The sequence below is a fragment of the Meles meles genome, chromosome 16 (assembly GCF_922984935.1).
Source record: "Meles meles chromosome 16, mMelMel3.1 paternal haplotype, whole genome shotgun sequence".
NCBI lineage: Eukaryota > Metazoa > Chordata > Mammalia > Carnivora > Mustelidae > Meles > Meles meles.
In genome coordinates this window covers 53,296,668-53,314,354 of record NC_060081.1, presented here as the reverse complement: position 1 = coordinate 53,314,354, position 17,687 = coordinate 53,296,668, and the positions used below count along the sequence as shown (strand labels likewise).

Genomic DNA, 17,687 nt, shown 5'->3' with positions numbered 1-17,687 from the left:
CATGCTTCATTTATTTACTTATTTATTTATTTATGGCTCAAGGTATGTTTAATGCAACGATGATTATAATAGAAGAAGGAAAAAAGTCCAGAGTAAATTATTCAAAGTTAGATCGAGTTGTTTGTGGTGTAGGTATATCTTGACATAAAAATATATTCATGATTTTTTTCTGAATAAAAAAATAGAAGAAGATATGAATCTGTATGATCACATTTCTGAAAAAAATCTGAAGGATTTCAGTGAAATTCAAGTAAAATGTTAATAAGTATTTTTCAGAAGCTTCCTAAGGTTCATTTTTGTTTTCCTTCCTCTTTTTTATCCCTGCTTTTAGATTATTCTGTAATGATATATGTATTATATTCTTTCATAATAGAAGTATTATTAAAAATAGAATATAATGGGCCTGGTGGGCTCAATACTGTAAATGAGGCATGATCATGGCCACATGTATCCTACAGAGTCTGGTTCTCAGTCCAGGGAAATTGCGCACATACTTTGTAGGGGTAGCTATAGGACACTGAAAAAAAATGGGGACTAGTCAAGTTAAATATTAGAGCAACTGAATTCAACCCATATCTGTTTAAATTCAGCTTTTTTAAAATTGAAGTTATTCAATGGCATAAAGTCAAGTAGCCTGTCAAAGCCTTACTAGAAAAAAAAACAATATATCTTTCCCTCCCCTTTCCCTATTTCCAGGCAAGCACACTTTAATCAAACTTATTGCTGAAAGTAAGGCAGCAGCAGGATGTAGAAATGTAAGGGGACATAAATTCTAGGCTTGCTGGAGTGTGAGGAGTGATACCTGCCATCCGGAAAGGGAGAAGAATGACACTGTGAGTTTTATTTATAAATTGTAATGACATTTTCTAATTGGCAATAAGTATATCTTATTATAAGAAGTCCCCATTATCTTCAGTGTCAGAAAAGCCACAGACACTTCAATGTCTGTTTCAATGTTTGTTTTATAATAAATCATGAAAGAAAGGGCTGATTAAAATTTATTGTCTTAAAAAATGAAAATTCAAAAGCACAAAAAATGTTTATTTTAATTTTACAGTTAACAAAATTTAGGTTAATGGTTGCAACCATGAGCCGATTCTTAGAAGAAAGAAAACTCAGGGACGCCTGGGTGGCTCAGTGGGTTAAAGCCTCTGCCTTCGGCTCAGGTCGTGATCTAGGGGTCCTGGGATCGAGCCCCGAGTCGAGTTGGGCTCTCTGCTCGGCAGGGACCCTGCTTCCCTTCCTCTCTCTCTCTCTGCCCGCCTCTCTGCGTACTTGTGATCTCTGCCTATCAAAGAAATAAATAAAATCTTTAAAAAAAGAAAGAAAGAAAACTCAGTCAGGTCTCACTAAGTTTTGGGGGAGGGTGGGGTCGGGGTCATCATTTTTCCCATTACCCTATTCCTTTATTCAACACATGTTTAATAAACACCTCTTCCATGCCAGTCACTGCTTTAGGCACTGGAGACACAGTAGTCAGCAGCAAGGTCCCAGTCCTCATGAATCTTACTTTCTAATGAAAGAGAAAGACCAGAAATAAATGGACATGGAAGGGCTATGAAGCAAGGTAAGTAGAGGTGTGGCTTCAGTTGTGCCGACAGTGCTCGGAGCCTGGCCCGCATGAATGGATGGAGTCCTTCACTTCCCATGGGATCGCCCAGTGTGCTTTGGTAGTCAAGGGCCTCATCGGTTTTCCCAAGGCCCTCCCTTAATCCCCTTTGGAGTATCTTGAAGGACAGACACGGCTTTACCTTCAACTCTCTTCAGCTGATAATCCTGTCAGGTCTCCATTTGCCTGTGGTTTTGTGGGATCAGTTCTCCAACAGCACTTTCGTAAAATCTCAACATTCACAAGATTGCTTTTGCGGTTAGTTTGCATGTGTGATGGCCTGAGGAGGGACAGCCCAATTTGTGCTTGTTGTCCCGGTGTACTTTTTAATAGCGTTCCTCTTCTCTCTCAGAAACTCTCAGTTTGGGGACACCTGAGTGGCTCAGTTGGTTAAGCTCCGACTTGGACTCGGTCATGATCCCAGGGTCCTAGGATGGCACCCGATTCCCACATCAGACTCCCTGCTCAGTAGGGAGCCTGCTTCTCCCTCTCCCTCTGCCTGCTGCTCCCCTTTCTTGTGCCCGGGCTCTCTCTCTCAAATGAATAAATCAAATCTTAAAAAAAAAAAAAAAGTTCTCAGTTTGGACAGTAAGCTCACCAGCCTGTCAATCAATGATTAACCAACTGACATGGTGGGTGCGGTGTTGAACAAGACTTGATGTTTCTAAGTGGTCAGTCTTTTCATAAACATTTTTCTGTTAGGCCTTTTGCTTCCCTACAAAACCCCCGTAACTGTGGAGACTTGGATGAATAACATTTAACAAAAGAGATCCCCGTTTGGAGTAATGTGAATCTTGGGTAGCAGCCACCCTGGCAGCCAGTTGATGTTGGTTCACTGTGGTTTTGAATTAGATGTGAATGTGGTGTGCCCTGTGTCAGCAAGAAGTCAGGCTTGTAGTGGTGATCCCAGCCCTGCAGAGTGTTACATGGCACAGGGCACACAGACCCCTGGGAGTCCTCTGAGGGCACTGTTAGCATCCATACATCCTGGCACCCGACACTGAGGAAAAGCATCTCAGGATCTGTTGAAGTCTAAACACTGAGGACACACTGACAATTTAAAAGGTTAAAATCTATAAACAGAATTGGATGGACTAGAACCTGTTTTCTTCTCGCTCTTTATGTGTTGTAACCTGAAATCTTCATGCCTCAAGACTGAATAACCTTGTTTAAATAATTATCCTTCTCCAGTACTAAAAAGCTCAATGCAAGGATGGTGGCCATCTTCTCAAGGGGTCCTCTTATTTGTGACTAGTTACTGTAGAAAATTAAGGAAAAGGAAAGAATGTGGGTTTCTCCTTATGTATGGCATAAAGTCTATGTATCTTTGTATTTCTGATTATAAATGGTTGCTAGAGAGACACAGAGACTGCAAATTCTATACCCCATAATGTCCTATGGCCTGAATAGGTAGCATTGGTACTTCATTTATGGAATGTCAGAAAGAAAATAAGGCCATCAAAAAAGGCAAACACTGGAAACCTCTTATTGCCTCTTTGAATCTGGCCATAAAAAGAACACAAAGCATTGATTGTCCCAGTAGGATGGGAGCCGCTGTCTGATAAAGATAGGGAGTTGGGTGAGATTGGGAAAAGCTGCTGCTAATCATTTACTTCTCTGATTTTTGTCATACTTACTGTCTGTACTGGAGCAATTATCACCTTATTCTATAATTGCTTTACTTAAGGTACTGTTGTCCCTCCAAGGAGGGCTATGTTCCCTTTAAAAAAGCAGGGAATATGCCATAACATCTGGCTAGTACTATGAGTTTTATAGATTCTAATAGAAAGGACACAGATATCATACTTAGTAATAAATCCTGACATGTTCATTTTTTTTCATGTTCTGATATCTCTGAAATCATGATGCATCTTACAGTCAGTAGTTTTTAAAGTATTTTGCCATAGTGTAATGGGCAGCATTTTTTCTTGGTAATGTACAAAATAATGCCTGTTTCACTCAGTGATATCTTAGATGAGCTACATAAAGGACTTTTTATATTCTTGGTATAAAAACCATTAACCATATGATAAAATTACTTAGGTTCCAACTGGTGTTATATTGACTCTCAGATGATATTCAATGTATTAAATTTTGAGATATGGTTTAAAAAAAAAAAGACAGTATCCTGAAGTGAGTGTATCCACTAAGCACGTAAGTATCAAAGGAATGAAGGGCACAGATGAGGCTCCCCACCTCCAGTTAGGTCCCGGAACTCCAACTTGAAGCAGACAGGGAGAGCATTTTGTCCAGGGCAAGGCCCAAGGAGGTAGCAAGCCAACTGGCTTGCCTGGCGTTGGGGTTTTCACGGTGGGAATCTGAGAAGTCTTCAGGGTCACACTAAAAGAACTTAGATCTGGTATCAAGAACAGAGGGGTAGGCACTCTAGGAATTTGCATGGAAGCCTCAGAATATTACATTTGGGTTGGCGGTTAAGCCAGAAAAGAAACTAAAGGGATGAGCCACTCTCCCTTAAGAAAAACAATTTCATTTATTTCACGTGTGTCTCTTGAAGTAAAAGGCCAAGTTTGCCAGCGCTCCTGTGTAGCCTCCCTCCTCACACTACCTGTTTCTCCCACAGATCGCCTTCTCCCAGCACAGCAATTTTATGGACCTGGTACAGTTCTTCGTGACTTTCTTCAGGTAATTTCACTTCTACAAACCTTATCTTCTCTTTTGATTCAGGTACTTAATCCCATTAATTACCAACTCCTAAAAGATAATCGAGTAACCCTGTGTTGGCACAAGAGCTCAAACTAACTTCCTAGACCTTTCTGAAAAGTTATGAGTCAGTCACAATCGTGTAAATCTATCCTAACCTGATAAATGAAAACATTTGCTTTGTACGTTCTGACCTTGGGGGGGGGGCGTTTTTCATGTACTCTCCACTAAAATGTAGCTGATTTGGTTCTTCATATGGGGAGAATTCGGGGTTGAGACAATACTTAACTAATAATGGTTACTGAAATGCACTACAGATACACTTCCTTTTAATCAGGGATGATCCTGGTGATTATCCAGAGTTTGAAAGCTTAAAGTGACTGGTTGGGCTCTTGGGATTCTTTTGTTTTTACACTTTTTTCAAGCTTAATTTTATTTTTATGAAAATACTACAGACACATAATTGAAAAAGACATGCTCCAGTGCCCATAAGAGAAAGTAGCAGCATCCCGCCCCGCACCTTCCCATCCTTCACTTCCCCTGAGTTTAAATTACTCTAGCTACTTTTCACGTCTCTGTGCTTGCATTGTTTCTTGAGTTTTCAGTTTAGTTTCTCTTTGGATGTCCCACTTGTAGATGAGGATATTTATCTCATGTAACCTCACTCACAACTCCCCACACACCACCAGTGCAAGCAGAAATCCCCTTCCTTCCCCCTCATGTCATGTAGTTACATCATGGTGCTTGCCTAACTCAGTGCTCCGTTTATGTTGTTATAACTGTAAAACCCCCACTCACAGCAAGTTGAACTGTGATTGTACTTCCCCGTTGTTTGGTTGGAGCAATCACTCTCACTCTAATTTTGTTTTTTTAATTGTTTGGTTTTCTAAGAGGCTACCCCTGATTTTTCCCTGTACTCTGACAGAATTGAAAAAAATCTGTCTGTGGTCAAACACGAGCAGGCACTTTCTCCTGGTTTTAGTTTCTCTTGGAGATGTCTGTGTCTAGAACCCTCCAGCCTGCCACTCCCAGGTGCACTAGTTTTTGAGGCCTGCGGCAGGATTGTTATCTTGGGAATTTCTCTTGCCTTCCTCTAATATTGAAATATAAGATATTAAATATAGGATCTCTTGTCTTCATCTCTCTGTTTATTTCCTCTTTTTAAGTGGGGCACATTCTCCAGGAGTTTTTTGAGAAAAGGTGTAGGGGAGGTAACTTTTCTGCAGCCTCTGAAATGTTTTGATTTTTACCCTCCCATTTGATCAAAAAATTGCATACCGAATTCTAGGCTGGAAATCATTTTCCATTAGAATTGAGAAGGCATTATGCTATTCCTTCTAGCTTCTTTTTTTTTTTTTTTTAAAGATTTTATTTATTCATTTGACAGAGAGAGAGATCACAAGTCGGCAGAGAGGCAGGCAGAGAGAGAGGAGGAAGCAGGCTCCCTGCGGAGCAGAGAGCCCGATGCGGGGCTCGATCCCAGGACCCTGAGATCATGACCTGAGCCCAAGGCTGAAGGCAGCGGCTTAATCCACTGAGCCACCCAGGCGCCCCTATTCCTTCTAGCTTCTAATATTAATATTGAGAAGGCAGTTATTGCCTTTATAATTCCTACTCCTTGTATGAGATCTGTTTCTCTCTTTAAAAAATTATATTAAAGTTTACTATAAAATTACAGAGACACTTATAAAATGTGTCTGGCTCAATGAGTTAATCACACATTGAACGTGCTCTTTAGAAGCTCCCCTGTGTTTCACCAGTCACGACACCCTTCTGTCCCCAAAGTAACTATTTACCTGACTTCTAAAACCATATATTGGATTTGTCCATTTAAAAAATTTACATAATATCACTGCAGAACTTTTAAACCAGTTTGAATAAGCAAGAAGAATTAAAAACACTTATTGGATACAGTTGAAGTTGTACTTAGAGGGTATGGCTTTAAATCTGTGGTTCTTAACTGTAGCAGCACAGTAGAAAGCTTTTGATGCCCACACCGCATCCCGGACCAGTCACATCAGAATCTCTGCAGATGGGACTCAAGCATATGAAAGCTCTGCAGGTGACTGTGACATGCAGCTAAGGTCAAGGATCACTGCTTTATAAAAGCAAAATTGGAAAAGAAAAAAAAAAAAACCCACATTTCTCAATAAGTCGAAAGAAAGAACTATCAAATAAGTCTAAAGAAAATAGAGGGAAGCCATATACATAGAGTGAAATTAATCATATAGGGGAAGAAGTACAGTAGAGAGGATTAAAAGAACCACAAAGTTGGATCTTTGAAAAGAATAAGAGTAATATTGATAAACCCTGGCAAGCCTGACCAAGGAAAAAAGAGAGAAGGTATAAATAATGCCAGAAATGTAAAAGGAGGCATTACTCCAAATCCTGCAGACAAGTTTTTCCTCCATAAGAGTATTTTATGAGCAATTTTCTGCAAATAAATTTGAAAATGGGACAGATGGAATGGACAATTAGAAAAACAAAGAATGTATACTACTTACTGATGCAGAAAAGGAACATGGACATTGAATAGGGCTATATCTGTTAAAAACAATATATAACTTAACATTTTCCCACAAAGATTACTCTAGGCCCAGGTGGCTTCATTGGTAACTTAGAACCTTTTAAGAAAGAAATAATATCATTAGTAACCATATCTTCTAGAGAATAGAAAAAAATACATCCCAGTATATTTTAATGAGCTAAGTACAACCTGACAAGAATACTATGAGGAAGGAGTTTACAAGTTAGTCTCCCCCATGAATGAAGATGCAAAAATCCACCAGTAATATAAAAAGGCAACAATATCATGACTCAGTTGGGTTCATTCCAGGAATTGCAAAGTTGATTTAGCATCAGAAAATTGATCTGTGTAATTAACATGAATTGCATAATAAGAGAAGAGAATAATATGATCATCTTAAGCAGTGAAACAAAGCATTTGATAAAATTTGATCTCGCATTCATTAAAAACCTCCTAGGAAACTCAGAATAGAAAGAAACTTCTGATAAAAAGAAAAATCTAATAAAGGACCAATATATAAAGCCAACAGCAAACCACATTCTTAATGGTGAAATTGAGTTTGGGAACAAGACAAAGATTCTATCAGGGACTCCTGGCTGGCTCAGTCAGTTGAGCCTGTGACTCTTGATCTCAAGGTCATGACTGGAAGCCCCAGGGGACATGGAGCCTACTTTAAAAAAAAAAAAAAAAAAAAGATTCTATCAGTCACTTCATTCAACATTGTGACAAAGGTTCTAGCCAATATAGTAAGATAAGAAAAATTACATAAGAAGTAGAAAAGAAAAAAATCATCACACTTAAAATATGATTGTATTTATAGGAATTCAAAAGAATCTGCAGAAAAAAAAACATTAGAATTGATAGGTGAATTCAGCAAAGTTGCTAGCTACAAGGGCAATATTAAAAAATTAGTTCTATATCATTTAGAGACATACATCTTTTGCAGCTCTTATTGGTAAAGGCAGATGATGGCATGAAAGCCATATAATTAATTGTATTTCCCATAGTGAGCCATTAGGTGCCCTCCTCCCCTTTCGACCATGAAAGAAATCCCTTCCTGAGTGATGCTGGGGAGCAGATGGCCTCGCGTCGAGATTCAGCCACATCCTGATGGGCCCATTTCTGCCTGCTGTGAACTGTAGCCTTTAGTTTCTGGATGATGATGACATCTCCACCAAGAAGTAACTGTTGCATCCCTCCAGTCTTGCAGAGAGAGAAAATCTGATAAAAGCATTCAGTGTTTCTGGGGGGGAAAATCTATTACATTTCTATACTTCACTAACAAAAATGAAATGTACATGTTTCCATTACTTTAATAAGTAAAATTATTCAAAATTACAGCATAACAAGATCAAGAAAGAATTACCAAGAAAAAATGGAGAGGGTGGGGAGACAGTCTACTGCCCGCCCCCCAGACAGTAAACACTTTGTCAAGCTATAGTGATCAGTGTGGCACTGGGCACAAAATCACATTAACCAGTGGAATACGTACATAACCAAGGAAACAGATAAAGTTTAAAGGTCTCAGATTTGTTTGAAGTGATGAAAAACTAAATAGAATTAAACAGTAGACAGTTATAAACAAGAAGCTAGATCAGTATAGACTTAATAGCCACTAGTCACATGTAGCTCGTGAGCACTTGAAATGTAGCTAGTGTGACCGAGAAACTGAATTTTTCGTTTTATCTAATTTTAACTAATTTAAGTGTAATTTAAAACACTTAAATATATTTAAATATAAATTTCGAAACTAGTTGATTCAGTCACCAGAGAACTTGTGTGTTAAGAACAACCTGGATATGTGAATCTGCTTTTTCAAATGTGAATTTTATGAAATTTAAATACAGATCAGTTATTTTCTGATAAAAATTTAGTGTTCACATTGAGATGTGCTTATTAGTATAAAATACACACTGGATTTTGAAGACTTAATAGAATATTAGAACATAAGATATCTCAATTTTTATATTGGTCACATGTTCAAATGATGTTTTAGCAATCTTGGGTTAAATAAAACTTATTTTATTAAAATTAATTTCACCTGTTTTTGTTTTTTTTTAATGTGGCTACTAGAACTTCTAAAATTACATACGTGGCTAACATTAAATTTCTGTTGAACAACAATGACCTAGATAAAGGGAAAATTTTGTAGGGCGACATAAACAGATATGATAAAATAATGCTAAACTAATCCCAAGTATTTGAAAACAAAATAGTAAGTCCTCATTCAGACTTTCTAAGTAGAAAATCAGCATAAAGCTAATTCTCTTATTATAAGTCACCAAAAGTTGTTTATGTTCATCGTAAAACTTCAGACAACGTAAAAACTAAAACTCAAACTTCCCCTAATCCTACTCTTTAAGTATTACCACATTAATATTTTGATGTTTGTGTTTCCAGAGTTTTTTTCTGTGTGTATATACACTGTGCATGCAAGTTGTGGTTTTTCTGATTCTTTGGTTTACATGTTGTTCTAGAACTTGTTTTTTCACTCGGTGTTCTGTGGTTAACTTTTCCCATGTGCAGATTCACGCCATTTAAACAGCTTTTTCCATAGTACAAGTACCATATTTTATTTAACCATTCCTCTTTTGACTGACTCTTAGATTGTTCTCAGTTTTTGTTACATTTGCCTTTACATTTAAATACAAGTACACTGCTGTGGCCTCTCGGAACAGTGAATTTATACTCCTACAGCAGGAATGTAATTTCTCTTATTGTTTCTACCTGTTTCTCTTGTTTGTTCTTAGCAACACTAGATATTGTCATTATTTTTCATTTCGTCAGTCTGGGCGGTATCACTGGTATCTTAAATTGGGATTTCTTTAGTTATGACTGATACTTACTAATGTTTTTCAGTTCCTGTTTTGAATGATTGGTGCCTATCCTTTGTTTATATTTCTTTTGGGATATTTGCCTTTTTCTTGCTGAAACTTTGGACTTTGTTTCATTTTGCAACTATAACAGGTGTATGTGTTCCCTTGTTTGTCTTAGGCCCCATTTATGGTATTTTCCACCAAGCAGGTCTCTCGGTCCCTCCCTGTTTTCTTCATGGGTATCTTACCTGTTGTCTTTTCATGTTTAGTTGTTCCTATGTCCATCTGAAATCTATTTGAGTATAACTTTACTATATCCTTCAGAAACTCATCAGTGAATTAAGTCAAGATACTAATTACTTCAATTACTCTTACATCCACTGAGACCAGGAACTCACTGTGACATCCCCTTCTTCAGAGAATGCTCAGCATAGCTCACTGGAGCTGAGTGGGGACCACAGAACCTCTGTCCGAGCACTGGAACTTGGACAAAATTATTTCCTATTCACAAGAAAATCTCTTCATTCCACAGAAGTGTAGATTCCAAAAGGAAACTGCCCTCTCTGATGTTACCACAGAAAAAAATTAAAATTCCAAGATCTCTTCCCACCCCTCCAGCAGTGTTTTATTCTGCTTAGTACCGGGCAGTCAGGAGTCACTGACATGAGCCGCCTTCCACGCTTCTCCCAGAGTGGGGCCAAAGCATCATTCTGTATTCTTGCAGATTCAGTATTTCGTGAATCTTTGCCCTGTGACTCCCTCCAGATGATGAGCTCCCGCAAAATAGCCATCATTTCCTTCCTTGTTGACCACGTGAGCTACAGGGCCTGGAGGGGCAGTGGACCTTACCTGGTTCTCCTCTACGTTTGCCTCAAAGATAATTCACCCAACCCCACTGACCTGGCATAACCTTACTCCTTCCAAACGCAACCCAATTGCCTACTCCACGAAGTCTTCTCCTGACGCATTCACTCCAAAGTCCATCTCTTTTGGAACTCTGCCCTACATGTTCTTATTATAGCACTTAATCGGCCTTTAATGCAATTATTCAGCAGTCCGGAGCTTGAACAGCTCAGACACAGATGAACTGCAATTTGACATGCGAAGATGACCAGGGCCAGCCAGAAGCCCCTCCTACAACTTTTAACTTGGGCTTGAGAGCCTGAAACAGTTATCTCCTGTCTCGCAACCCTGGCTATAACATAGAACTCCCTGGGGAGCTTAAAAAGAAGCAGAAGCAGCCTAGGCCCCGTGCCCCAAAGATGCCGATTTCATTGGTCTCCTATGGAACCTGATCCTTGTGAAATTTTATTTTATTTTATTTTTTAAAATATTTTCTTTATTTGACAGAGAGAAATCACAACTAGACAGAGAGGCAGGCAGAGAGAGAGGAGGAAGCAGGCTCCCTGCGGAGCATAGAGCCTGATGCAGGGCTCAATCCCAAGACCCTGGGATCATGACCTGAGCCAAAGGCAGAGGCTTTAACCCACTGAGCCACCCAAGCGCCCCGCCTTGTGATATTTTAAAGGGTCTCTTGTGATTTTTTTTTCCTTAAAGATTTATTTATTTATTTGAGAGACAGAGAGCACAGAGGGAGTAGCCCCCCCCCCCCACCACCAAGCAGGGAACCCGACACGGGACTGGATCCCAGGACCCTGAGATCAAGACCTGAGCCGAAGGCAGAGGCTTAACCCACTGAGCCACCCAGGCGCCCCTGTCCTTTGTATTTCTTAACTAAAGCCACATATCCTTTCATTTTCCTTTTATTCTGTGCTCCAGGTGAGTATTTTTCAGCTCATTAATTTAATCCAAAGTTGGGTCTGTTTCCTTTGTCGAGCCCATCTGATAAGATTTTTTTTTTATTTTAATGTTTGCATTTTACCGCTCATGTGTTTTTCCTTATAACTTGTGTCCATTTTGTGAATGCAGTTTCCTCTCCTACGCCTTTGTGAGATTCATAGTATTTATTTTATTTAAGTCTTATTTTGTGCTCTTACTACTAACTCTCCTCGGATGCTTGGGTTTTGTCGTTGTTTGTTACCACTCTTTCACAGTGTTGGTTTGAAGAGTGCCGTGTGCCTGTGTGCGCACGCTGTTTCTGTGTGTCCCAGCCTCCAGTGAGTGTGGGGGAGGGGCAGAATGTGCTACTGGATGAGCTGTACTGTTTGTCTTCTGAATGACAGAGCCACCATCCTGTCTGGCCTCCCTGGTCCCAGGCTCAGGGCTCACTGCCTTAGCTGCTGTCTCCCATTGCTCAGCATGGACAGAGAAGGGGAAGAAGACATTTGGTGCGGCCACTCAAAGTGGCTGCCCTCGATCACACTGGTTGTTCCCTTCCCTCGTTTTGTCCATTGGCTGTGGGCTTGGGTCATGTTTAGTGTGATTTGATTTTGTTTTGTTTTGTTTGTTTAAATTTTTAGAAAGCTTTGTTTAAGGGAATTTTAGGTTTACAACAAAATGGAGAGGAAGGTACAGGAAGGTGTATGTATTTCCCATACACACCCAGAGATTTCCCCTGCCCTCACACATGCACAGCCTCCCGTTACCAACATCGCTTCCCAGAATTAGACATTTTCTTCAATTAGACATTTTCTACAAAGGAAGAACCTACATTGGCACATCATTATCTTCCAAAGTCCATGGTTGACCTTTGGGTTTCACTCTTAGTGTACATTCTTTGGGTTTGGACAGATCTATGATGACATGAATCCAGCAACGTAATATCATACAGAGTATTTTCACGACCCTAAAACTCCTTGTGTTGGTGAGATCTTTTTGTTTTTCAGCCCTCTCTAATCTGACTTCCATCCCCATCATTTGTGTGTGTGTGAAGGGCAGCAAGAACATCTCTATTGCCAAATCCAAAAGATACTTTTTACTTCTCATATTTTGGATTCTCAGCAGTATCACACAACTGACCCCCCATCACTGACCCTCTTCTGGCCTTCTCTGACCCCAAACTGCCCCGAGACCACTCTTCTGTTGAACTTTCCTGGTCAGCCTCTTGCTGTTGACGTGCTTCCAGATCTCAACCCTGGCCATCTTCTCATTCTGTGTTCCCAGTTGAAGTCTGCCATCCCATCTGCAGCACAACGCGCAGAGAAGCAAACTTCCTCAGTCCTTCCCCACCAGGTTTCCCCACATTACTGACTGCAATGTCACCCTGCCACCTCCGAGTCACTTCTCTCCCGTGCAGTGGTCAGAACCCCTCTACAGTTCACAAAGAGTCCAGGAGAGACCTTGAAAATGAATTCATCTGCATCTATTCCTTTAGCTCATACTCAGTGGCTTTTCAGTGTATCTAAAATAAAAACCAAAGTGCACTGACCTTTGCTCGCTCCTCCATACTCATCTTACGCTACGCCTCTGCATTCCCACCACACGGTCCATCTTCTCAAAAGCACCAGATTCTTTCCCATTTGTACATGCTTACCCTTTTTTTCCTGGAAAATACTTCCCTTCTTTGGCTCCCTACCCTTCTTCATCTATATACCTCTACTCATTGCTTGGTTTTTCCAAACAACATCCAGTTCTCTGACACCAACTGGTTGTCTTACAGTTCAGTTTAGTTCTGACGCTGACTGGGGTTGGCACAGATCCCACAGGGTAAGGGCTCCATCTGATGTGGCTGTCCCCACTAAAGATGCCAACCACCAGTGGGTCCTCAGGCTAGCCATGCTTCTGCCTGGCCAACTACAAATTTGGGGGTTCCCATGACCCTCCTCAGATTTGAGAGTTTGCCAGACTTGCAGAACTCAGAAAAGCACAGTACTTAAAATTGCAGTTTTATTATAAAGAATATAACTCATGAGCATCCAAATGGAAGGGACATAGAAGGCAGGGTGTGGGGGTGGGTGGAGGGCACAGAGCTTTGACGCCCTGTCCAGGCGTGTCACGCTCCCAGAACATGGATGTGTTCACCAACCCAGATGCTCCCTCGGACCTCTTGGTTCCTTATTTCTTTCAAGGTTTCGTTACACAGGTGACTGACGAGCTCCATCTCCAGCCCTCTCCCCTCCACTCAGGTTGTGGGAATGGGGCAGGGTGCTGAATGTTCTAACTCCCCAAGCATGTGGTTGGTTTTTCTGGTGCCCAGCCTCCATCCTGAAGCTATTTGGGTCCCTACCTCCCAGGAGTCATTCCTTAGCACACAAAGGACACTCCTGAATTGCATCTCAATAAATCTCTTATTTAAAAAACAAAACAAAAGGGCGCCTGGGTGGCTCAGTGGATTAAGCCACTGCCTTCGGCTCAGGTCATGATCTCAGGGTCCTGGGATGGAGCCCCGCATCAGGCTCTCTGCTCCGCAGGGAGCCTGCTTCCTCCTCTCTCTCTCTGCCTGCTTGTGATCTCTCTCTGTCAAATAAATAAATAAAATCTTAAAAAAAAAAAAACAAAAAAAAAACAAAACAAAAACAGATCATTCAGAATCAGAGACCCTGTCATTTTTTAAATTATTCCTATCTTTATATAGTTACTTTGTATGAAAAACTACTAAGGATACAAATTTTTTTAATCAGACTTTAAAGTAACACATTCCTTTTGAATACTGAGTGATATTCTATGTAAAGATTAACCGCAGTTTATTTCTTCACTTCTTTTTTTTTTAATTATTTATTTATTTATTTATTTATTTATTTTTATTATTTCTTCACTTCTTGATGGAGATGGACATTTGGATTGTTCCCAGTTTTTCGCTATTATAAATAGAGTTATTGTGAACATTTGTGTAAAAACCTGGAGAGGGGAACACTCCTATCACTGATGAAATTTTAAGAATATTAGGAGCTAGGGGCACCTGGGTTGCTCAGTCTGCCTTCAGCTCAGGTCATGATCCCAGGGTCCTGGGATCGAACCCTCATCCTACTCCCTACACAGCAGAGAGCCTGCTTCTCCCTCTACCTCTGCCTGCCACTCTTGCCTACTTGTGCTCTCTATCTCTATATTCCTGTCAAATAAAGAAATAAAAATTTTTTTTAAAAAATTGAGGGGGGCGCCTGGGTGGCTCAGTGGGTTAAGCCTCTGCCTTCAGCTCAGGCATGATCTCAGGGTCCTGGGATCGAGCCCCGCATCGGGCTCTCTGCTCAGCAGGGAGCCTGCTTCCCCCACCACCACCTGCCGCTCTGCCTCCTTGTGATCTCTCTCTCTGTCAAATAAACAAGTAAAATCTTAAAAAAAAAATTTAGGAGCTCTATACCAGGAACTCGGGAAAAAGAGCAAAGATATATATTTTTTTAATTATACCACACGCATCCTTCAGGTCCTGGCCCAGTGTTACTTCCTCCAGACCACATCCCAGAACCCCAAACTAAATGGTCTTCCCTTGTTCTCTCCCAGAGAACCGTATTAGTTTTCATCATGGTACTTCCCACAATTTTTTCCTTGCTTCATATCTGTGCTCACAATTAGACTCTAAGCTTAAGAGAACAGGCGCACTGTCTCTTTCAGACACACACACACACACACACACACACACACACACACACACACCCCTCCAGCCCCTAGCACACAGTCACATGCAAATGCATGTATGTAAACTAGATCTTCAGGAGAAGTGCTGAGTCTCAAGGAACCGGAGGCACCAGCCTCTCTGAGGGAAAGAAGTTGGTGGAGCCCATTGATGGCGCTCTGTCAAGGGCGTGTAGAGGCCACGTGCTAATTCGGTAGCTCATGAGCAGGTCTTACGTATATTCTTGGAATATGTGTGCAGATTGAGGTGGCCCTGCTGCCAGGTACCAGCCCAGTAAGGAGTCGTCCCTTCTGCTGACTGGTGGAAGACTGAGTGACACCATCAGAATTGGCTGGGACTGTGGGATCTTGTGTAGCAAACAAGGACAAATGGCGCTGTTGTCATTTCTTCTTTTGAAGGTGGAACCTTCAGACAAGAATCCAGTGCTCCCCACCCCCGGATTTTGTTTAAGAACTCAGAATGATGATGCTCTTTTAACTGAGAAAAGAGTCCTTTTTTTTTTTTTTAAAGATTTTATTTATTTATTTGACAGACAGAGATCACAAGTAGGCAGAGAGGCAGACAGAGAGAGATGAAGCAGGCTCCCTGCTGAGCAGAGAGCCTGATGCGGGGCTCGATCCCAGGACCCTAGGATCATGACCTGAGCGGAAGGCAGAGGGTTTAACCCACTGAGCCACCCAGGCGCCCCATAAAGAGTCCTTTTTATGAATACGAGGAATGAAATATTTTCCCCAAGCAAGTTAACCAGGTCCCAAAGGATCTAAGTGACAGTAAGGGAAGAAGAAAGATATCCAGACAATCCTAAGCAGCACTCTGAAGAGCAGCTCAGATAACACAGAAAAGAGAAGGCAGGGCGGGGGCAGGGCGCTCAGGGATTCAAGTGAGAAAATCATTGTGAGGGGCGTTAGAAAGAGTACTTCGAGACTCAGGCACAGTGAAGTAAACTCTAGACTCTGACAAATCCATTAAGCCCTCTTTGTATCTTAATGAGATGCTACTCGAGACTCCAGTAGGAGTCTTGTGAATGAAGAGGGAAATAATAAGACCCCATTGCTTGCTTGCGGTGAGAATCAGATGAAGTCATGTATGTGAGAGGGTTTTGTATCTGGGAGCATGGTACCAGGGTGGTTAGGACAACTGGTAGTAGTAGTAAGAGGGACCAACACTCTGTGGACATCTTTGTGACTGGGGTCACAGATGCCTTAGAGGCCAATGTCTGAGTGAGGATAAAAAAGGAGAAATAGTTGATGTCACATCACTTGGCCCAAAAGAGGGCATGTAATGGGAATTTCAGTTAGAGGCAAGATACAATGTTCTCGTAAAAGTTAATAACCTGAACTTCTGCTAGACCCTTGCCACACTGACAGGAGACATTCTGACAAGTCCATTTCACATTCCAGAAGATAGACGTGAGTATGGTTTCCTGCCACTCTGGATCTAATGCTGACCAGAATGGTGAAGTGCAAGTCACAGCAGCGCAGTAAGAAGCAGTGTATCTCTGTGTTCAAGCTGGGTTAGAGGTCAAGGCCAGGCCAAGAAAATGCATAAATAGTTTTAGAAAAGCCAGATTTGTGAGAGCAGGAAATGATAGCCATTAGTTAATAGTCTTGCCCTCTGGACAGAATGTTTAGGACGCTCTCAAAAATATCATTCTAGGGGCGCCTGGGTAGCTCAGTGGGTTAAAGCCTCACCTTCGGCTCAGGTCATGATCCCCAGTTCTTGGGATGGAGCCCTGCAGCAGGCTCTCTGCTCAGTGGGGAGCCTGCTTCCTCTTCTCTCTCTCTGCCTGACTCTGCCTACTTGTGATCTCTGTCAAATAAGTAAATAAAATCTTAAAAAAAAAAAAATTCTAACTGCACAATGAGTTAAGCTGGTGAGAAACAGAAGTCCCAAACACTGAGCTCTCACACAAATTGTGAGTTTGCAAAAGACATAGACTAAAGGTAGAAAGAGAAACTTAGAATCAAGGCATGGATTTTTTGAGAATAGTCTCAGGGAAGTATAAGCCTTTGAAAGCAAGAACAGGTTTAGGACAAAAAGGTGAAATGTTGGGGTGCCTGGGTGGCTCATTGGGTTAAGGCCTCTGCATTCAGTTCAGGTCATGATCCTAGGGTCCTGGGATCGAGCCCCGCATCAGGCTCTCTGCTCAACGGGGAGCTGCTTCCCGCCCTCTCTCTCTGCCTGCCTCTCTGCCTACTTGTGATCTCTGTCTGTCAAATAAATAAATAAAATCTTTAAAAAAAAAAAAAAGTGAAATGTTTCTTGTTTTCTCCTTGGGTACAGAGCTGACAGGAAGTGAGAGACCCTTAGCCTGGGGCTACTGTCGTAGTTTTGAAAGAGAAATACACGTCTTTGATGATCTCTGAATGACATTGGCAAAACATTAATAATTGCCAAGGCTAAGTGATGGACATAGGAATTCACTAGATCATTCCCTCTACTTGTGTATATGTTTGAAAATTTTTCACGGTTTAATGTTTCTTTAAATTTCATTTACATGGGAAAATCTAGAAAACAGTTGACAAGAGGGACTGCGGTAGGTGAACGCTGAGTTACAGCACTACCTGTACCCAAACTAGTGGTAGGAAGGAAATAAGGGAGGTA

At 41.1% G+C, this 17,687-nt stretch overlaps 1 protein-coding gene across 3 annotated transcripts in view; it reads left to right on the top strand.

Annotated features, from left to right (window-relative positions):
* ATRN (attractin) overlaps positions 1–17,687 on the top strand; it is a 150,209-nt gene that overhangs the window by 113,425 nt on the left and 19,097 nt on the right. For 2 of the 3 annotated variants that reach the window (XM_045980339.1, XM_045980341.1), the window contains exon 25: positions 4,191–4,252. In XM_045980339.1, the coding sequence (XP_045836295.1) occupies positions 4,191–4,252 (62 nt within the window). Of the gene's footprint in view, positions 1–4,190; positions 4,253–7,804; positions 8,809–17,687 lie in introns of those variants that run through there. The other variant, XM_045980340.1, reaches the window with a different exon arrangement.